Source organism: Chinchilla lanigera, unplaced genomic scaffold (genome assembly GCF_000276665.1).
Source record: "Chinchilla lanigera isolate Chin_1 unplaced genomic scaffold, ChiLan1.0 scaffold00029, whole genome shotgun sequence".
Taxonomy (NCBI): Eukaryota; Metazoa; Chordata; class Mammalia; order Rodentia; family Chinchillidae; genus Chinchilla; species Chinchilla lanigera.
Window position 1 is genome coordinate 22,125,867 of NW_004955430.1, and position 23,058 is coordinate 22,148,924.

The window sequence follows — 23,058 nt, forward strand, 5'->3', positions numbered from 1 at the left end:
CAGAAAGAAAAACCCTCACAAAAGCAGACATAATTTGTTCTAATTTCTGTGAGAAGCAATCCATTTTATCTCCTTTTTTGCATAGGTTTAATAAATGGCATATAGCAGTGGTCATTTGCAATATCAGTTATTTAGAATTGAAATTAAAAAGTGGCTTAGAAGTAACTAATTCTCAGATATAGTATTCCCACAAAAATTCTTTATCTCCTAGGGGACCACTGGGAAATGAAATCAGTCCCCTTTTTCACTTTTTTCTTCTTGGCATTGCATTTATGTGATGCCTAAGTGTGTATTGAATGAATTTTTTACTCATCTTCTTCCTCCTACTCCTTACTAAAGAAAAACTTGAACTATGGTCCAAGCCTCTTCTGGAATGAATATGAATGGAAGAGAATTGCAAGCTTCTTTCTAAAGTCTCATAATTGAAATCTAATTGTGGAGAATTCCACAGCAGATTTCTTAAGCCAAAGAAGACATATGAGGAAGTATAAAACATCAACAGCTAAAATTAGAAGGATTCTGAGCATGGTGGTGCACACCTGTAATCCCAGCACTTGGAAGGCTGGGGCAGAAGGATCACCATGAGCTTGAGGCCAGCCTAGGCTACATAGTGAATAGTGAACTCAGGGCCAGCCTGAATTACACATCAAGAGCCTATCTCAAAAAAAAAAAAAATTAGAAGGAAGACATTTGTACCTGTGTCTGTAAGTTAACACATATCTTGTATATCCTATTAACACAACTAAATTCCCCTTTGATGTTAAAGGTTATTACACACACACACACACACATACATGTACATATACTCTACTAGTTACTAAACACAAAATGTGCTCTACACTGTACAGATTAGGTACAATGCATATATATACCCTTAAGAGTCTCCATACCTAGGGAAATATACAAAAGTCATCTTCAGACATTTATATTTAATGTTTCTTTTTCTTCAACTTTATCTGAATTTTCTGATTCATCTATGATGCACATGAATTACTTCTGAAATAAACCATATAAAAATGGGCACGCTTTTTAAAAAATCTGTAGTGTCAACATAATCTTTCTTTAGCAAAAGATAAAAGAAAACATGTCACTTGATCTGTCTGTGGCTGCTAGGTTGAACAGAAAGGTTTTGTGAATTAAAATCAGATGATGATGTTAGATAGAAATGCAAAGAAATGATCTATACTCAAAAAACTTGATTAGCATATTTCATGTTCTTGTGTACCTGTTAGGTTTTTTACAACTGATAAGTCCTAATAAACACTAAAACTCAAACAGCAGACACTGAGATTTGCTGTACTTATATAACTGATTCTTAGAATGTATTGCCTTTTATTTTAGATCAAAACATCAAAACTCTCTTTGATCCAAAAGAGCATGCAGACCCCATGTTTATATCTGAAATCAACCTACATACAATTATGGACTTAAAAAAAAAATCTCTTGACTTTCTTTTCATCCCTATCATGCAATGAGGGTTATGAGAGTACAACTTCAAGAACAACAGCCATGCTGTGTTTATGAAGCAAGCCTCTTTACCAACACAAGAAATTAAAAATGCAAACACCACCAGCTCGTCAATCAGAATAGTACGGTGAATGTCAGAGCTACAGTGGAACAAATTAGGGAGTTCATTCTTCCCTCAACAGCCATATATTTTCTGAGTAGTTGGCTTTCTTTGGATTAGAGTTATCCCCTTACATCAGCTGATGAAGTGAGTCCAAGTTAAAGTCACTATTTATCAATTACTGCCAGAGATACTCACAAGCCCTGTGTGAGGGCATTAATGATAGAACTCACCAGCAATAATGTTAATCACTGTATTTTACAGTGCTCAAAAGCAATAACTGAGGGAAAAGTGAAAATGCCTAGTTATTGCTGACATGAAGACAGATATTTCTGAGGATTTTTAGTGTAGTTAGTCAATCATTTAATTTTTCGAAAAAAATTAGTTTAGTTTTGTTTTTGTCCTGTTTCAGCAAATACTTTCTAGGCACCAGGCAGACTGGTGAATATGATGACCTAATCCCTCTCCTCTTGCAGCTTACGTTCTAGTGGGAGAGGAAAACCTTATGTGAGAAATCATAATTATAAATAGTGACAGGTACTATTATGGGAGAGAAGTTAGTTTGCCTTGGTAGGTCAAGGATCTCTTCCTTAAGGATGTGGCACTTAGTGATCTGATGAATGACACTCATTCGTATTCCTAATAACACTTGATGAGGCTCAGAATATGACCCAAATATGGCAACTTGGAAGTCACTATCTGACCATCTCCTGCCTTTGTCCTACAAATCAGCTGTTAAAATAATTCTTTGGTTTTTCTCCCCTTAAAAGTAGCCCCTAAAATCTTCATTCCATGAGAGTCCTGCCCTACATCCGGACACCAAGAAGAATCTGAATGAAGGCTTGCTGAGTTCTCCAAGTTTGTTATCATTAGCTCACACCCATTGGTCCTACAATTACACTTCTATATAACCAACCATAAAACACTCAGTTTTCACTGGGTCTGTGATCCTCATTTCTAATGGAGCCCAGGCCAAACAAAACTTTGGTTGAATAGATTTGTTATGCTTTTCTCTTGTTTGTCTGTTTTGTGAGATGGGGTCAGTCCTGAGCCTTGTGATCACTGAAGAAGAGTCCTCTTGTCCTCGCCTGTGTTCATCTTCCAGTTTCATTGGTATCACTCTTGCCTGGTCTTTCTACAACGGCCCCAGCTATGCTGACTCAGCCCTCACAAGGACTTCTTCCTCTTCTATCAAATGCTGAAGTTCTTTAGGCTTAAGCTTTAGGATCTCTTCTTTTCTCCTTCCATAGTTCCTCCCAAGGCATCCAGTCCATTCCTATCACCTTGATTATCACCTGTATGTCAACAAGTCCTTAATAGTTTCTAACGCAGATCTCTTTTGCTAGACTCACTCAGTGTATTCACTGCCTGTGTGACATCCTCACATGGCACCTCATAGGAACATAAAATTTAATACGTCTAACAGTAAAACAAAAATATTTCCTTCTCAAATCTTCTCCATCCTTATAAGTATCAGCCATTTGCTGTATCAGTAATCAGGGAGTCAACCTGAGACCTGCTTCTCTGATATATAAATGGTAGTTCCTCCCTGCCTACTCAACAGAAATAGGAAATATGTCGGGTTTCATATGTTTCTCAACCCTTTTGCCACTCATGTTTGTTTAGATAATACCTCAGGCCTTTTTCTTTTTCTTTGTTTTTGCTTCTACCTCTCCCTCCCTGCCCATTCATTTCCTTAAATAAAAATCTTTGCAGATTTAAAACCCGATTTCTCAGGTTTTAAAGTTCTCCCATTTTCTGAAGATCAAGTTTAAAGATACTGGGATAGTTTCTAAAATTTGCATGATCCAGACACTGCTTAATCCTCTGGTCTCATTTCACATCAGTCTTCACTTGATTCTCTCTGCTGCAGCCACAAGAAACTTTCAGTTTCTAAAACCAAGAAAAGACTCTCTTTTCTTGAGGAATTTGCATATCCTGTTCCTTCTACCTGAAACACCTCTTGTCTCCCTGCTACATTTTTGGTTTCATGTACGTGCAGGTGTGCTTGACTGCAAATGATAGATGAGCCAATGGCCATGGCTTCAGCAATAAGTACATTTAATGTTAATTATCTCATCTCACAAAATGTCTGCGAGTAGGTCCTTCCAAGACTGGCGCAACATTTCAAAACCATTATCTAAGTCCCAGATTGTCCTTTTTCCTCTCTGCCTTTCTGTGCATATTCATGGTTAATCTGTGGTCACTGCCTTGTGGTCCTAGGTGGCTCAGACAGCCAAAAATCTGACATTTTTCAGTTATCAAAATAGCAAAGAATTAAATGTACACATTTGCTCACTGTCTTCTCTGTGAGATTATAAACTCTTTGACTATGGAAAATATGTCTATCTTACCCACTGCCGTAAGCCTAGGATCAGCACAGTGACGGGGTCTATGTGAATCAGTGTTGGTTAAAGAAATAAATAAATGACTATGAAAGGGAACAGTAGAACTGAAAAAGCAGGTACAAAAAGGACAGAAAACTGCTAACACAGCTTCTTAAGCTAATTTCCATGCCTCATATTTCAGGCATCAGCTTTCTATTCCATTTAACTTGAGAAAGGTATTTTCATTAAAAAATTAGAAAAATTTTTGAAAGTGCACAATTCCTTCTACAGTGAGTGCAATTCTCCTAACATCTTAATTCCTGCCATGTGATTGGACACAGGTATTGTTACCACTGAGATACAAGACTGAATTCTTTCAAAAATTAAAATCTAACACTTGTTAAGGAGTTATATAATCTAGAACAATTTAAATTGCCTTAAATACATGGATGTAAATCAATTCTTAACTAAATCACTCAGATATTATTCAAAAAGAAAAAGTACATAAAAACTAGTAAGTTACTTAAAAGAATAGTCATAGCACTTTTTTCTAGATGTCCCCCTCCTGGGGGCATATCAACAGATAAGTTGTCTTCATTTGGCTGAAGAGAGAAAAAGCAGGCATAAAATGCTTAGTACATAACATATGCTTGGCTCAATTTTGTTTTTGTATCTAGTGCAAAAAGAAACGAGTTTACACCTATTGCTCATGTCCTAAGTATGTAATTATGGGTAACTTTGTTAGGTTCTGTGGTTTAAAAATGGTGTGGCAACGTAAAATGATTTTCTATTATAAATAGTCACCACACAATTTTAAAACTCACATTTAAAAAGTCAAATGGCATTGAAATAGTCAACTATAACTAACCTAACCAACCATTAAGTATAAATTCATATTCCCAAGAGTGTCTAATTCTATAAATGCAGAATTTCTTCCTAGTTTCTGATGGACATTCTGTTTGGTCATGTCAAAACACACAGAGAATTAACATAAAATATCGCAACACTTTTTTAAAAATGGATTTTTAAATATCTATGTATGAAAGAGTAGATTTCAAGTTTCAAATATGGTTTTCATTTAATTTTTTTTTTTTATAAAACACAAAATGTCTTCAAAATTGCAAAGGGAGTCCCCTAAGCAAAAAAAAAAATATAAGCAGATGGCTGAGAAAGATCACCCACATGCTGAACACAGATCTTGAGGAGGCATTTCTAAGAATGAAGTAGCACTTCCCAGCCTGGGCTACTTCCCACAATAATCCTTATTTAACCCATGGAAAATAGAGTTTATGCCTCTGGCCAGGAAAATCTCAATTATTCTTGTCCCACCTGCTTCATGGTAATCCAGACTGGTTTCCAACTCTCCCCATGGTTCCAAAAGAAGTTAAGTATTAGCCCCTTGAGACAACCAATCTTCTTCCGTGATCATTCTTCCGTGGTCATACCTGATCTAACATCTTCCCATATAAACGAGCTGTTAAACCCTAAGTATATTAGCCTTTCAATTTAATGTATGACGCAATCTGTTCCATTCTCTTAGTGAACAAAAGTTTCAAGATAACTTAAATGCCAGACTTAATCAACAAGAAAAAAAAAAATCTTGGCAATGTTTAAAACTGAATTTTAAAATATAATCCAAACAAGGACAAGAGAGACAACTTTGCTACAACTGATGAGATTGTATAAAACCTAAATCAGGTCCACAAGATTACCACAGCAGAACCACTAGACCTTTTAATGAGCCTGTTTGTCCTTCCTTTCAAGACCAGCAACATTTACTGAAGACCTGCACATACACCTTACCCAGAATACCAACAAATAACCAAAAATGGAGCTTTCTACAAACATGGTGAGTTAAGCCCCTTGATGCCCAAGACCACAAAAGAAAGACTCACAGATTTATCTTTCACGAGTAGAGCACAGCACTGAATTCCAGCCATCAGCATCTTGTGTGGGTTCCAGGCCACTGAATCAGCCCTGTTATAGTGAACAAAGCAGGACAGGTTTGGGAGGGAACCCAATTAGTTTCTATCGGCAGAAGGAAAACCACCCTCAGCTGCATCTACATTCAGTTCTCATACCCAAGTTACAGCTCCATAGGAGTCCTTGTCTGAGGTTCAAAGAAATTGGAAGTGTCTTTTGTTGTTGTTTTTGTTTTAGCAAAACAATTATTTTGTTTTTGCCTGTTTTCAAAATATTGCTTGGAAGGGAAAATCCAAAGAGGCTCTTTGCCTAAATAAAAATCAGCTGTGAACTAGGAAACTCCATTTACCTGTGAATGCCATGCAGAAGCTTGCGGTGCTTCCTTGACATCAAAGCTGAGCCACCCCAAGAAGCCTGTTGAGATATTTAAAGAACCAAAACAACATAAATTCAATGTTACTTGTTTACCAGTGAGCTGCCATAGAAAACCCTTAGGGACAATTTGAATCTGTTTTATTTGGTACTTTATTTTATATTGTGTTAACCAATTTATACTCCAGGGAATTTTGATCACTGGCTATGCTCAGGCAACCAGAACCTCATCACCACAGATGAACTCCACTGACCCTTAGAATATAAATTTGAACATCATAGAAAGTTGGTGTTTTAGCCAATTGAACTTTGTGTGGAAGAAAAGAGGTTTAAAAGGTAAAGTCCTTGTCCTCTTGATACCTAGAATCTAAAAAAGACAAAATCTTCATGGTGCTGCCATTTTGCCATACACGTTGTATGACGATCATGGCTAAAGGCTTGTGTTCTACATAGTGAATGAGGCACGTTCTTGACAAAATAGAAGAGGCTATCTGGTATGCGCTAAGGAAAAATTAGATCTCAGCCAAATGGTTTTCAGAAATATCTGCAGACCAAAAGAGCGAAAATGGGAGAGAGAAAATTTAGGACTTGAGGAAGTTATTCACTGGAGAGACAAACTTTTTGATCGCAGGAAAGGGGAGCTGAGGAAAAGAAGATGAAAGGGACTCTCATAGTCAACTGGTCTGGAAGGAAGGGAAAGAAATCAATGGAAACACAAGGGTCACTTAGTCTCTAAAAGCTGAACAGACTTCCATGCTTTAATCTTCAGGACAAGGAGGGACAACTGCAGTGAGGGGTCTAGCTGGAGTTGTGCTGATCTCCACATTTACTTAAACCTCACAGAAACTCCTTGAGGGTACAATTATTATTGTCCCCATTTTGAACAGATGAGTTAAGGTTTCAAAGAGATAAGTAAATTGTTCAAGTCTTACAGGTAACAAAAATCATATCTTGCAGTGAAAACCCATTTTCTTTTTATAACACCATACATCATCACCTACTGACAGTGACCATTTGGCCTTGGGAGTTAAAGCAATGAAAATTCATCAGGCAATGGGTGAGTTTGAGAATTCCCTAGGGTAGGGACAAAAATCTCTCCTACTTCAAGCATAGAATATAAAAAGACAGTTACATCCTGATGTCATGTAGAAAGAAGTGAGAAGATTGTGTACAACTTGGATGTGGGAGGTGAAGAAAATGAGACATCTCTATGATTCTCAGAGTATTACCAAAGCTGTAATGATGGGTAGCTAATAAAGTACAGCACAAGCCCCTTGGTGACCTTAAATCCTGTTTTAAAACAATGTTGTCCTTCAGGACTAGGCCTGTGACTCACTAGGATACACAACTAATGTTTTCAGAGTGAAAGGGTTTTTAAATTTTAGTCCTAGGACCACCACTGGTCTCACTTTATTTTCAACCAATTCCATGAAGTCCCCTAAGGTTTTCCAGTTCTGTTGTGACTCCAGGCTGGTGAGGGTGTAAATCTCAATTTCCCAGGGAAAGAACTGATGACTTGGGGGAGTTAAGTGTCCATCTTGCTGTACTCTGTCTCCCACTGGGATTCATGACAGACCATGTGTGACTATGGCCAGGCTTCAACAACACCCGCCTTCAGCATTCAGAAAAATGTTACCTTGGCCTACTGATTAATGAGTCCCAGATTTAGATTATGAGATTGTGATCCTCAAATATTAAGATGATTTATGTGTTAGGTTCTTCTCCTTTCATCCCATAACCTATATCCCAATTTCTGTACTTATCTCAATAGTTTTATCATTCAACCATATTGAAAAGCTGCCAGTGAGACTAGGGGAAGGGAAAGTCACAAGCGTTGTCCACCCCCACTTACTCATGCTTTCCACCTGCCTCAGACCCTCTGCTGCCCCCCTTCTGTCTGTTCTTCCCTCTGCTTCCTGTCCTCTCCCTTAAAGTCAACACAGTCTCCAAACCCCAGTGAGCTGGATTTAAGTGTTAAAGTCACACAAACTCTCTGAAGGCATTAGTTCACTGGTTTACAAAGTTACAGGGTTAGGAATAGCTCATTCACAAATTTATCACTCAAAGGAGTTAAGTGGAGGAAAAAAAAACAGCTGTTATGTCAATATCCTACTTATGGTTGCTTTATTCTCTAAATTCCTAATTTAAGAATTATAAAATGCATGAACCCAACCGCCTACACAATGTAGCAGCTTGGTTTTCTGTCTCTATTTAAAACTGTCATATACTGAGTTAATATTTCCTAATAAGCACCACGTATATAATTTTATGTATTTTTCTTTTTAATGAACCAATTACTAAAATAATAGAAATAATCTTGAAAGAGAGGGCAAGACAGGAGTGGAATCAAGATTTTACAGCTTCTAAAATCCATTATTTGAAATACAATGCTTACAACCTTTCCTGGACCTTGGTATGAATAGTTTGTGAGCAAATAGGGAACTTTGCAAGAAACATGAGGTTTTACAGAAGCCATCAGCCTCTGCTTCAAAGAAGAGCTGGACTGCCCTGATCTAATCTGAGGTACAGGGCAGAATTGCATTCACTCTCACGGAGAAAGAATGATACTGGAGGCAAAGATACCTCACAAAGCTAAAGCTTTTCTTATTTATTTGTTTAAAAATGCAACAAATTTACCAAATTTAATATAACATCAAATATAAGATTTAGCATTATATGTATGCCACTGAGAAAGAATAGAAAAGGATATCAACATACCAGCTTCAGAGATGTAAGAATATTTTAAAAGTGAATCTTGCATTATTTTAAAGAATCTTTAAAAACCCATAAAATTTCCAGTAGGTCAAAGCAGTGGCTGTAATTTTATTAGTATTTTACCTTTAAAATCTATAAATTAATAAAATAATAAACTAAGCTATGAACTATAAATGTAATTAAATTATAAATAAGTTAATAATCTATGATAAATTAATAATCTATGATAAGTTTCTTCATGGTGAGCTACAGCCTGCTGTAATAAAATTCTATCAAGAGAATCAGCACCTGCAGCAGTAAAGGATAGCTACACACTATCTCAGGGCTAGAGTTTACTGATTTCTTTAATAGGACAGACCTTCTTATGACAAATTCAGTCTAATGTTATAGGCATTCTACAGATGCTCAATCTAGACAAATAGAATATCTTGGTGTAGCTTAAGTGTTTGCTTCAAAATTTTTCTTCCAAACATCAACCTTTAATTTCTTAAAAATCTAGACAGCTTTCATTCCTACTTATAAATCACAATTCTCTCTAAGTGAAATAAATCTCTTAATATCATACCCAATTTAAACACTGCTGTAGTTACTCTGTTTTACATTATCTATCTAATGCATATTCAATGTTTCTTTTATGGGAGGAGAATATTTAAGTATAACTGCTGATGCATTTGATTGTTTCTCTTCATTTCCAGTTATAAACGTATTCACTTCATAATATCTTTTAGGACATAATGTATTGTTATGCTTCTAAGTCTATAAAAATCAATAAAATGTAAGTTGAAATGGGAACAGATACAAATACTAAAATCCCATTTAAAGGAGTCACAAATAATCTACCTGAAGTACTGTTACTGGCATGCTAATGGAGCCTATGACTCTAGCGTGCTTTTTATTACCTGAAGAATTGCTTTTACCAAGTATTAACATACATTTAATGAACACTTGAACTGTTGAAATATTCTCTGCATACCGCATCATAGAAACTCTAGTCTGAAAGCATAAAATCACCTGAACTCTACATATGTGTGGGCACCTCCCCCAAGTGCTCAGTTTTGTCTGTTTAGCCAGTCAAAAAGTATTTCTTCTGATAAGGGGGGTCTAATTCATTCACCTACCTCAGGAAAGTTCCCTAAAGTCTCATCAGCATGTACAATTGTCCCTTTCCTTGGATAAAAGCAAACAAATTAATTCCTGCTTTCACAAAACAAAAATCAAAAAAGAAAGAAAGAAAGTCAAAGAGCTTAACAAGCATTTCTAACTGTCTGAATTGAACATTTTAAACATGGATAAGTAGATTATTAAGTTACATTTAATTTAAAGAAAAATGTGTTATGTATAATCCCAGAACTTATAAAATTAATTAGAAAAAAGTCAATCTTTCAAGTTAGAAAATCATGAAGAATATGTTATCCCAACCCCTCTCAAATTATTATCTATGATAAATCCAGATAAAACCTGCTTTAATTATAGCATGCAATTATGTAATGCAGGGATTTTTAAAAATTTTATGGCTGATTGGACTCATATAATTTTAGAGCTAGACAATGAAGACCACATCAGCCATCTCCCTCTACAAATGAAGAAACTGAAATCCCAAGAGTGAAGAGAGATGTAGGTTATAGTGGGTTATAGTAGGTTACAGTGAAGAGAAGGTAGGTTATATTTTAAAAACAATGTCTCTTGAGCCCATAGTCTAAACACTGCTCCTGACCATGCTGCCTTAATGATTCAGGGGACCAAACCAGATGGTTTCTGATGCGATGAGAAGGTAAAGTGGAATCCAGAAAAGAAGATCAGAATTTACATTGTCTTGGACTCTTCTACTTTAACCCTTACAGCAAATGACACAGTTAATTTTCCCATGTTAGAAACAGAACTAAAACTAGTAGTGTCTTCACATCTATTTTGTGAAAGCATGGAAAGCTATGGAAAGATCAGAAAGCTGCCGAGAGGCGTGCACACTTACATCCACGTGGAGCCAGAGGCCGTGCTTCTCACAGACATCTGCAATTTCATCCAGGGGATCGAAGGAGCCTAGCACAGTAGTTCCAGAGGTGGCACAGACAAGAAATGGTGCTGCCCCCTGTGAGAAGGTCCACAGACAAGAGCACGTTACTGTCACCACAAAGTCTGTCCTGTGGCAAGTTAGTAAATGCAAAAGATAAATCCAGAGATGTGTGTGGCTGGGAGTCATCACTGATTCTATTGGGTACTTTTAAAGTTTTATACTACAGGCTGGCCTCTTGTCGTCACAGAGAGGCTCAGGAAACTGAGAAAATGCAACGAGCACAATCCTCTCCTGTCCTGGCTCAACACTGAGCCTCCTCATTATTGCTCTCCTTTTCTTTGTGCAGTATTTTCTGTGCTAAAGATGGCCCGGGTAGGAAGAAAGTAACCTCAACCATTAAGATGACATTCTGTATGACTTCCAGTTTCTTCCTGGGGAAATACACCAGGCCTGCATGGTGCCAGCATTGTCATCCTCCTCCAAAACAAAAAGAAATGGACTTGGAAGAAGAACACCCCACTTAGGGGTAAACCATGCCTGATACAGGCTCAGCAAAATTTGAATAGAGGGTAAGGCAGACTCACTTGGATGCATTCTCTGCATGGGTAATGCATAGAGAAATTCACTGGAATGTGCTGGAAAAAAGCCTGCATCATTCCTACCATGATTTTTCTTCCTCATAGACAAGGTGGCTGCATCTTGTAGAGTTGTCAGGGTCAGTGGGAAATGGAGCAGGAAAGGGACAATGTGGAGCACACACAGGCATTAATGGTAATCACCGCCACGCTAACCAGACACTTCTGCCCCATGAAGGGACTCCACATTAAGCAGACAGAGGAAGACAGATTGTTTCCGAATATAGCCATCTCATTGCGGTGTGGCAGGGACGTGTTACTCCTGTAGCAGGGCCCTGGAGGGAAAACTTACAGACAAATGTGGGGTTGTGGGAGCAACTAGAATCTACAGTTTCTAGAACACTTGAGTAATAAGTGGTCTATCTCACTCTGCTGCCTCTGAAAGTCATTTTACCTGCATTTAGCACAGAGCCATTTTCTCTTCAGAGTCATCATGAAATGCATTGTTACTGCAACACATTTTTATGGCCTTTGATGCTAGGGTGGTTGTGTTTGAACAAAACTCAATCCAATTTAACTGACCTGTGACAGAAAGATGTTATTTCTCAACAGAAAGTGGGGCAGAGCAAGAACACTTGGTCCCACATCTCCAAATTGAGATGCACAGGAATCAAAGTGGTGGTACATAATGAATCCAGTTGCCATTTGGGGAGACAGCTGTGACACAGAGAATTGGGTCTACCCCAAACCTCTCACAGCCAGGTCAGGAGCTGACAGAGCCCCTGGGGAACCATGGGCTTTGGAAATTCTTCCCTGTACTCAACCACAACAGATTTAGTCTTTATCATGTCAGGGACCTAAATGAAATGAGAACAGATTGACATCAATCATTAAGAGCAACAGAAAAAGTCATTTACTAAAACTGTTTAAGGTGTCTTCAGTGATTGGGCTTTTCCTCATAAACTGCATGACATCCTGACAGTTGTGAGAAAATAACTACGCAAGCTATGATAGCCTATTAATGGGTTTTCCTCACCTCTTAAAAACCCTTGCTATACCTATCAAGCCTAGAAATTAAACTTTTGCAGTCTTCCATATGCTTTTCTTCCTCATGGTATTAATGAGAAACCACAGTAGAAACAATATTAATTGCAAGTTGCCAATGAACTATAATCCCTACAAAAGTTTGTCCTTTCACATACACATGCTCAAAAGTACCTCTGAAATATTCTGTGGTAATACTAGCTTGGACTTATCAATAATCACTTTAAGACTTCTTCTGCCTTGTGGAATACACTGTCTTTATAATGGTATCAAATAAAGGTCAGTATTAAAGATTTGTCAATGACCAGAGAGTTGACTCCCAGGAAAAAAAAATGTTGGTGTACTAGTCCCTTCATCTGAAACAACAGTTAAAAGTTTGAAAGCAATCAGGCTTAAATTACTGAGAAAAACAAACTATACATCATGTATTATTATCTTAGAATGGATGCAAGGTTGCTTCATGGTCAATCTAGGCTCAAGTATTCTGACTTGAAAGAAAACTTAGGAGATACACCAACTCTAACTCCATTGCCCTCTTTTAAGTTTTAATTTTTTAAAACATCTTTTTTTAAATTCTAAACTTTAGAATTATTTCAGTTTTATATACTGCCAAAACAAAAGTATTTGGACATCAGAACAATAATGACGATAGTGGAGTAAAACCCACTGTGGTAGTCATATGAACTGGTGATGATACTAAAAGCAAAGGGGACTACATTGAGGGGAAGTTAGGAAACAAGTCACTGTTTTGAAAATTAATAAATGATAGGGAAAAAGATAAAACATGTATATCCTGCCTTGCTTGTCCAAATTGCTTCCTTGGGGAAATCAAATAGGGATGAGGATACATAATTCTTTATAGAAAAAAGTGCCTGCCAATAAATAAAGAAGGAACAAGACAGTGAATTAATTAGAACATCACTTAGTGAAAGGAGAGTCTGAACAACGACAGTCAATAGCAGCAAAATCCATGGGTGAGGCTGAGGGATGGCTTATGGTGGATGAACTGACAATACCAAACTCCACCCACTGGTGTCCTCTCAACAACAGACACGGGCCTGTCTCTGGATCGAAGGATGCAATGAAGACTTCCTGGCTAAAAACCCAACTTGAATCTCATGGAGCCTCACAGGAAATTCAGAGAGCTGAAGGGGCAGTGCAGAGGAGGGGAACGCTTAGAGTCTCAGTATTCAGTGTACTCTACAAAATCCACAATGTACACTGCAGGACAAAGGACCTGGTTTATATAACATATCAATTTCAGGGGGTAAAAAAAAGAGGAGAAGGAGCATGCTATGGATTAGGAAAAACTTATGAGACAAGTCAACCAACACAAAGCATTTCAATCCTTAACTGTGCTTCTGTTTGACTCATTTAAACAAGCCAAACATTTTTGAAAAGTTGGTGGAGCAAATTTTAATATAGACTGAATACTTGATGATATTAAGAAATTACTACTTTTAAAATATAATCATAGTATTATTTTTAAGAGAATATATCTTTTTTTTTAGAGACAGGGTATTGCTATATAGTTCAGGCTGGCCTTAAACCTGTGGTGATCCTCCTGCCTCAGCCTTCTGAGTGCTGGAATTATAAACATGTACCATCACTCCCAACTTGAGAGAGGACCTATCTTTCACAGATATACTCAATTATTTACTGGTCAAATGATATCTGAGTATAATGTGGGGTTTACTTCACACTAATCTAATCTAGGAAAGCATGGGGTATAGAAAGAAAGAAAGAAAAAAGAAGGAAAGGAAGAAAGAAAGAAAGAAAGAAAGAAAGAAAGAAAGAAAGAAAGAAAGAAAGAAAGAAAGAAAGAAAGAAAAAAGAAAGAAAGAAAGAAGAAACGGAGAAAGAGAAGGAGGCAGGTGAGTGAGGAGGCAGGAACAGAAAATGAAGGAGAGGAAAAGGGAAGAAGGGAAGGAAGAAAGAGGGAAAGAGTAATGGGAACTATGAAAAAGTGCAATTGGCATTTCTCACCAACAATAATTCATGGTGTAATGTAATTTTTTAAATAGGAACTTCTGTAGAAAACAATGAAATTAAAACTAGAAAGTACTATCTATGGTTTACAGCAGAATAAACTACTCACAAGTGTTTTATAGAATTTACCCAAAAATCAAAAAAGTATAATGAGCTGAACCACCTTGTCATTAGAATGTTAAAATTGTCCAATCTATTTGTCATTAGAATGTTATAAGTGTACGTTTAAGGATACAAACCTGAACCCATTCCATCCATAATTTTAACAAGTATTTTTTTTTAAATGGACTTAAAATCAAACATAGAAATCTAGCATGCCCTCAAATTGCTTTTTATGAAACTAGGTGATTTTTATGAAAATTTGAAAAAAATAAAGAATACAACAAAATAAGTTCAATATTAAAACTCAAAAGAAAATAACTCATCCTTTTTACAACATGAATCCCTGTGAGGATAGATATACTTATACCCCAGCTCAGATGTTGGGCTTCCTTTTTCCTGAGGTCACCCCTGACTGTATTGCTACTATCAAGAAGTTATCTGAATCTCCAAGAGCAGTGGAAGGAACATGGTGCAAGGGGAGGCAAGCAGTGGAGAGGGAGCACCACACCCAGCAGGCTTTTGATCCAAAAAGCAAAGTGGCTGGCACCAGAATGAGAAGCTACCTTTTTAAAAAAGCAGACGTCGGGGTGTTATGGTTTGTATCTGCATATCCCCCAAGTCCTCATGCAGTCATGCAGCAGGTTTTTAGGGTTTTGATTGATGGTTATGAGTGCTACACTGCCCTGGGAGGATAGCTTGCATATGTAAGGGAGAGGAAGAGGCTGCTGGCTGACACTCCTCCCTTTTGTGCTTGTTGCTTTTGCTATGTTCTGCTGCCATGAACTGTAGCCCTCTGCCATATACCACTCTGCCTTGGAGCCAGCCAAGTATGGACTGAAATCTCCACAAACTGTGAGCTGAATAAACCTTTCCTTCCTTAATTCTGGGCATCAGGCATTTTGTCTCAGCAATGCAAGAAAAGTAACTAAGACACAGGGTCAACCTTGTTTGATCACGGCAGGAAATCAGGGCTACGCCTTGGCTTATCCAAGAATGGACATTTCAGCTTTAAAATATTCAAGCAGGGAAACATTTTGCCACTGAACTCTGAGACCCAGCCCCAGTGTGAGGTGCTACTAATGTATGGGCTTTGGGTTAGAAGCAACTAGGAGGAGACATTGATCAAGAAATCAAAAATCATCCTGAGTGCAGCCTGGACACAACACATTTATCCTGCAAGCTGCTCAGAGGGAGGATTCGGTCAGGAGAGCGGATGTGGAACTCTGCCAGAGAGGCTAGGGTCATCTTTAGGGCTCATTCTAGCCGGGAATACTGAACAGCGGTCATGGCGGTATTTTAATAGGCTCCAGCCACCGGGGATGAGAACATCGAAGGAACTCCACAGAGCATGGGAGCCACGCACCTGGAAATGGAACATCTGTAAATGAGTTTCCCTACTTTAACTCCAACACACTTCCTCTTCCCTGTCCCACATATAAAAACAGGCTTCACTGTTTCCATTCTCTCTCTCTCTCTCTCTCTCTCTTTCTTTCTCTCCTCCCTGCTTTCCATCCTCCTCCCCCTCCCTCCCTCCCTCTCTCCTCACCTCTTTTTTGGCTTTCAGGACCTGCTTTTCCAGTTCCTCAGGTATCATCTTACCTCTAAGGGGTACAAATTTAAACTGTCAGTTATATTACTAGTTCGCAGGCACTGGCACTGCTTTCTAAACAGGCTGAATTATCCCTCCACCCACCAGCTTCCAGATCCTGTCCCATTACCTTCCATCTGTTTCCACAAAGCACACGTTCTCGGTGCCAATCCCCAGAAAAGACGCTGACTTCTTCATGGAGTAATGACACTGAATTGAAGGGGCAAAGGGGAAGGGAGAGAGATGAATGTCCTGTATGGCATGAAAGATGTATTACTTTGTATCTAAATAGGTGTGTGCCTTTGTAGCAGAGCATAATCTTTGGATTACTGCACAGAAGGAGACGAAAGCAGTAATTTACTTGGGCATCTTCCTCTAGTAGTTGAGAACATTCTCTACTTGTGCTCTCATTTTCTCCTCTAACTGTGCTCACATTCACCTGAATTTATAGAAGCTTGAACAAGTGAGGCACATTCTCTAAGCCTCATTTCACTAGTTTATAACATAGCCACATCAGCAATGCCTCTTCTGCCGGCTGGTTATAGAATGGAATGGATTCATGCACCTGAAGGCTTTAATGTAGAGCCTACCCTATGGAACAAGCTTGATCCCTGGAAGCTATTGTTTCCCATAAGGAAAGAAAAATTTCTCTCGATGCTGCTAGTAAGGCTCGGTATCAGTAGAAACTTAGAATCTCAATTCACTGCTGAGGCAAACTCAAACCCTGTCTCAAAGATCCCATTCACAGACTAGAGTAGCATTTAATTATTTGCAAGAGCGAACAATGGGTTATGAACACTGACCAGACACTTGGCCAATCTTACTTAATATTGAATGCAAGGCAGAAATCAGACATTCAGGAATGTGGCTAAAACCATAATAAGAAGAGTAATATTAATTTATAGACAAACACTCAGCTATGGCATGAATGAGGCTAATCAACAGCTCTGGAATTGGGTCCGACCTACTTTTTATTGGCAAATAACAATAAGTAGTTTACACTGTTGAGCCTTTTCCTTCCCCGCATGGAGCCTATATGATAATTATCATGCAAATGTTGGAGATGTCATTCTTTATATATTATTGAGGACAGGTGGTCAATTAATTCTTTTTCATGCCAGAAGAATGAAGGTGCTAAAAGATATTATTGTACCAAAAAACCTTAGTAATTTAATTTGTAGGTATGAATACATTATAAAAACAGTCATGCCTTCACACTTAACTTGATATATTCTCTCAAATGTGGTAATTTTTTCCTTCTTTTGTCAAGAGAATTTTATTGGGAGCTTTTTTTTTAACTCAGTAAAAATAAAATGCAGAAGTAACACCATCAGGAAAAAATGGAACTATCCTAAATAATTAATTTCCAAATATCAAATAAGACACATCCAAACTGCCTGTGGGATGCATTCATTTTAGGTTGTTACAAGAACATATGCATAGTAAAGAGCAATAATGTGTAGGAAAATGTAATTAATTCTCTTCTTGCCACATCAACCTGTGCTGGTTGGCAGGAACACGCCTGCCACAGCTAAGGTGACACATCTAAGGTGAATTATTTCTCACCAGAGATTTGGACTCTGGAAACTGAGCAGCTATTGACCTCCTAATGATAAATGCTAGCTTAGCCCACCTGACATCTGACTATAAGGAAAATCACAGTGCTCTACCCCTTAGAAATAGCAAAATATCTCCAACCAATAGATGTGCTGGATCAAAAACTAGTAATCAGAATAAGAAGAGCTGCAGTAGAGCTATTGCTAAGTACCTCAGGGCAAATGTCAATCTCAAATGGACAGGGACAGATAAAAATATTGAAAAACTGAAGCTTAAATATCTGAAAGCATCAGAGAAGGAAAAAGGCCCTGGAAGTGGAAAAAAGGAAAGCGAGATGCTTCAGAAACGCTGAGTAGTTTCCAGAGGAAAAAACTGGAAGGCTGGAATTCAGAAGTAACAGCTACAGAAGATGTCAGTTGTTCTAAGACTCAAGCTCTCTATAGGTTCTGTGAATCTACAAAGGCTAAAAATTCTCAGCAGGTGATCGTTTCCATACAGATAAAACAACAAGCATCTCTATGAGAGAGCACCAGGCTGAAATCTTACTTTGTGGTTCCTGAAAGGGTTTTCCTTTTCTTTTTTTCCCCCATGACCTTGGCTTTTTCAGTGAACTGCTTTCTCCTCTATATGCACTGTGCCTGGACACATGGGTCCTTTCTAGTCCTGACTAATTTGCTGCTTAAATTAGCTGGTAGAAAGAGCAGAATTTATAAATATTATACTTAGAGAAGGAAAAAAAGAAATATCTAGAGGATTTTCCCAAAAACATACAATGTGTTCAATTCTTAAAAAGACGAGAGCCAGAATGCAGATGGAGAGACTTCAGTCTCAGGCTCAGCAGTTCAGCTTAAGGGATACCTGCTTGCCCATTGAGAGGGGCTGAACTAATATACAAACCCAACCTACAAGGCTACAAGGTTAAGGGAGGCACAATAATATACAAACCCAACTAATATACAAACCCAACCTACAAGGCTACAAGGTTAAGGGAGGCACAACCCTGAGACCTGTATCCTAAACCTCTCACTTGGGTCCCACCTTGAGCCCCACTAAAGAAGAACTAGTCTCATAGATTATTGCCCTGGAAGGGTTTCTTTTCACCATCTCTTTTTGGTGGCAGACAATGATCATTACTTTCTGCTGACTTCAAAAATGATTTGAATTCTTCATGAACTTTACAAACCTAGGATTTCTACATGAAACCAAGAAATGCACATCAAAGTGTTAGTCAAGTCATCAGTGTATTACTTTTCTCCAAAAGTCCCCAACTTTTTGATTGCCATGTAGCACTGGGGAGGCTACCTTCGATCTACTGATGGGGCAGGGGTCTCTGTCATGATCTTGCAGGTCTTTATTAACAGTTGCATTACAATCAAATATGAAAGTATGCAAAACTGCCTTCAGTGGCAGGTCCATACATTCTGTATTTGATGGTGAAGACAGGGATGGAGTAATCGGGGAAACACAAGGCCTGGAAAAACCTGCCTATTTCTACAGTAAAGGAACACATCACCTGTCATGGAACAAAGGCTTAGAAGAAAACAATGGTGGTATAGCTAAAAGATTACTACAGGTTTAAGACTGTTTAGTAAATACATTGTTTAACTCTTTCTTGACTAAATAATGGATGTACTTGCTATAATAAAGTAATGCCAATGCTATGACCCAAATCTCTTTGGCATATCAGGGAAAGCAGGGAGCTGCAGAGTGGAGTCTGCGTGGGTGTGTTGGAGAAATATTCTCCTTTAGGTTGCACCTGTCTGCTATTTTTTCCTAACAATGTAAAGCTAACTAATACAGATAGTGCAGCATGTGCTGTTGATATCCTGTGATGTGAAAGGTCCTTTGTATTTGTGATCTTCCTTCAAAAACACAATATCCCCAGCCTAAGCATGAAGCAGAACCTCAGACAAATTCCACCCAAGGGACCTTGTACAGAAGAAGAAGCAGTGGCAGAAAGACAGAGGGCCCCACTGGAATCAAAAAGAGAAAGGAAAAGGTGAAAAATAATCTGCCAAATAAGACTACACTTAAGTGAACCTTCAGTTTCCACTTCCCTTGTTGTAGCTGGATGATTTTCCCCCTATTAATAATAGTGAACAGTTCTTACTGTTATATGTCAGATTCTACTTTGACTGCAGTAACTATTTAATCTCTGCAACAACTTACTCATCATTGATTTCTTCATGGTTACTTGGTTGCCCTCAGTGCCCTCAGTTGTTCAATGATCATGGTATACAGACCCTTTCCCATATGATTTTGCAAAAATATCCATCTTGGATCTGAGTTTGGAGATATAGTTTACTCTCACATAGAATGAGGCAGAAGTGATTTTGTGCCAGTTATGAGTTTAGGACTCAAGGTCTGGGGTGTTTCCACTACCTCTACCATTACCTTGCAAGCACATCCAGAGGCTGTCTGCTGGAAGGGAGGAGCACATAGAGCAGTGGGGACTCACTGGTGTCATGCCAGGGAAACCATTTCCAGATCATGGATTGGCCAGCCAAACCCTGGGCATGAGAGTGAGCCCAGCCAAGAACAGCAAAACTTCCCTGCTGTCCTGAGACTTGTAAGCTGTAATACATGGTCATGAGATCTACACTCTTGGGTTTGGGGATAATTTATTAGATATAAGAACTGATACTCATTTTTATAAACTAGGAAACTGAGGCACAGAGAAGTCAACCAACTTATTCAGAGTCACTTAGATAGCAGGCAATGGAAACAGAAATTTAATGTAGGCATCTTAGCTCAAAGCTAGTGCACTTACCACAATCTGACCCCTTCCTTTAGCGAGAGTGAAATAAGATGGAATAAATTATGGCAACATTCAGTCAGTTACATATAGATGTGCATGTGTTCACTATTTTGAATATGTCCTTTTCCGCTTGAAACGAAAATATAAACCCTTACATCAGCCAATCAGAACAATTTTACAAGTAGATAACATATCTGAGATTAGTAGCGATCATCAGAGCTCTAAGAAACAAGACACTCCTAGAAGAGATTCACAGAAACAGCACTTCCAAATGAAATGTTCTTTCCTCAAAGAAAATGATACAGACTATAAATTTTAAATAATTTAATGTACAAAATTGGGTGGCCAGGAGTTTCAAGGCCAGACCCATTAGTACCTCCTTTGGAACGCAATATTATGTTATGCATAAGTATATTAACCACTCATGGATAGGGTAAAGTCACAACAGCAGTTTTCAAACAAACAACCCTTCTGAAATAATGCATTCTCAGAAAATCTGTATCTGATATCAAGAATAACATTTTACCTCTGCAGATGTGAAAAGGACTAATCTTGGCAACCGAGACAGCCCCTTTTCCTTAATATCAGGACAGTATTTGTATCTAGCTAAATTCATTGCATACATATTGGACACTGAGCCACCTGCAAAAACAAAATTAAAATGTCACATTTATGGTATGAATTTATAGTACCCCGAACCCTAGATGCAGTGGAAAGCATACATGGCTCTGACTACTCTAATGGCAAAATCACATTGTACACATTGAAATTCCCCCCAACACGTGTAAAACTGAGACGGGGGTGAAGGAGATGATGGGGAAGGGATGACTAAAGTATGTTCATGTACCAAAAAATGAATAAAATGAATTTTAAAAATCGCTATGAAAGTCACCCAAACACTACCCCCACCCATATGCTGAACACCCATCATTTTCACGCACTGCTTACTCTCCAATTCCAGAACCTTTCAATTTGAGCAAAGAAAAAAATTCCCATCTATTATCTCTTTCTAGGATTCTTCCCAAATGTAAGGTTCAGTCTATGAGCCTTGGACGTAAGGCCAGCACCCAAGTCTCCAGTTAATAATATTCTTTGCCACATGATGAATAAACTTGAAATGATACTATGTGTTCATCTTTGGCTCCAAAAAAATTGACCATAGGACAAGCAAATGTAGTTTAGGTACTTGATCAAGTAAAATTGATTTAAAAATTTGGAAGACTTATCATAGTCTTTCCAAACTCCCAACAGCAGATAAATTTATCTGTGTTAGATATAATCCCTAGACTGTAAATATCCCATTTGTTAAAGTATGCACGTCACTTGCTTATCATTTATGCAAAACATTATCTCTCTACAGTAAGGCATAAGCTATATGATTACCTGGTAGCATATCTTAGTAACATCCAACTTTTTGTAATTTGTAAAGCTACAAGGAGTTGTTCCTCAAGGGGATACATTTTAGATGCTTATAGTGGAAAGGTGATGGAAATAGCTAATTGTAACCAATTGTACTCACCTGGATTAAATATTCCATCTCCTCCTTGCCAGCCAATGAATTCAATCATTTTCTTCAGAACTGCTTCTTCCACTAACAGAAACACTGGGGACACCTCATACGTATAACTGGATAGATATAAAGAGCACTTAACTTCTACAACTAGTGTCAAAACATTCATTTCTTTGGTGTCTCAAGAAATTAAATTAATTAAATGAAGTGGTTTCTGAGGTGTAGGTAGTCTCTGGAAATATATCCACTGGAATAGAGAATTACTTTATCAGTAATAGCGCTATCATGGTTATATAAATGCCGATAGATGGTGGCCTTGGAGATACACAAGCTTCTTCAGCAATCTTAGTTTGGACAAAACCTTGAAGTACGTAACGAGAGGAAAGGGCAAGGCATTGAGACTCTGTATGAGTTATGGACAGTGGCCGTCTCACTGCTAGGATGCTTTGAATACTGCACTGGATTCTGATGCTGGAAAAGCCATTGTCTTGATAACAGGGTTTTATTAGGGTACTACTCCAAGTACACTAACAGTCAGCTCTAGATAGTCTATATGGGAACTAGCCATCCTAAACTAGTGTTTCCTCCTCCACACCACCCCTGTGGGAGGTGTTCTATGACAAAGCCCTTATGATGTGATGGTCTTACTGCCAAATTCTATCTGGATCCTCTGTCAGTGAAGGACCTGCTGCTCTAGGCTGGAACACTGCTGGCAGAGAGCCTTGCTAGGTTAGCCCCCACAGGGATTAACTCAGCTACAGGGAGCTGACCACCCACAAGGTCACATGCCTTCTTGTGGTAGTCCACACTTGATGACTCACCACTCCAGATGTCTCTGGGCTCATCTGAGATGGTCATCCAGCCTGGAAGGCACCTTGACTCCTGCACCCTCCTCTCCCACTCGCCTGGGTTCCCACATTGTTCCCAAGGGTGCTCCTTAATAAACATCATACCGTACTAGTCTCCAAGCTTCACCTAGAGTGGTTTCTCGGTGACCCCCAACTACATCCATTACTGCTC

The 23,058-nt window shown here is 38.4% G+C and overlaps 1 protein-coding gene across 2 annotated transcripts in view; it reads right to left on the reverse strand.

Annotated features, from left to right (window-relative positions):
• The window catches only part of Gadl1 (glutamate decarboxylase-like 1), a 158,327-nt gene that overhangs the window by 96,386 nt on the left and 38,883 nt on the right, over positions 1-23,058 (reverse strand). The window contains exons 5-11 of one of the 2 annotated variants that reach the window (XM_005387520.2): positions 22,048-22,154; positions 21,055-21,170; positions 16,344-16,423; positions 16,172-16,226; positions 10,874-10,990; positions 6,167-6,231; positions 5,790-5,871 (exon numbers count right to left, since the gene is read on the reverse strand). In XM_005387520.2, the coding sequence (XP_005387577.1) occupies positions 5,790-5,871; positions 6,167-6,231; positions 10,874-10,990; positions 16,172-16,226; positions 16,344-16,423; positions 21,055-21,170; positions 22,048-22,154 (622 nt within the window). Of the gene's footprint in view, positions 1-5,789; positions 5,872-6,166; positions 6,232-10,873; positions 10,991-12,072; positions 12,909-16,171; positions 16,227-16,343; positions 16,424-21,054; positions 21,171-22,047; positions 22,155-23,058 lie in introns of those variants that run through there. The other variant, XM_005387521.2, reaches the window with a different exon arrangement.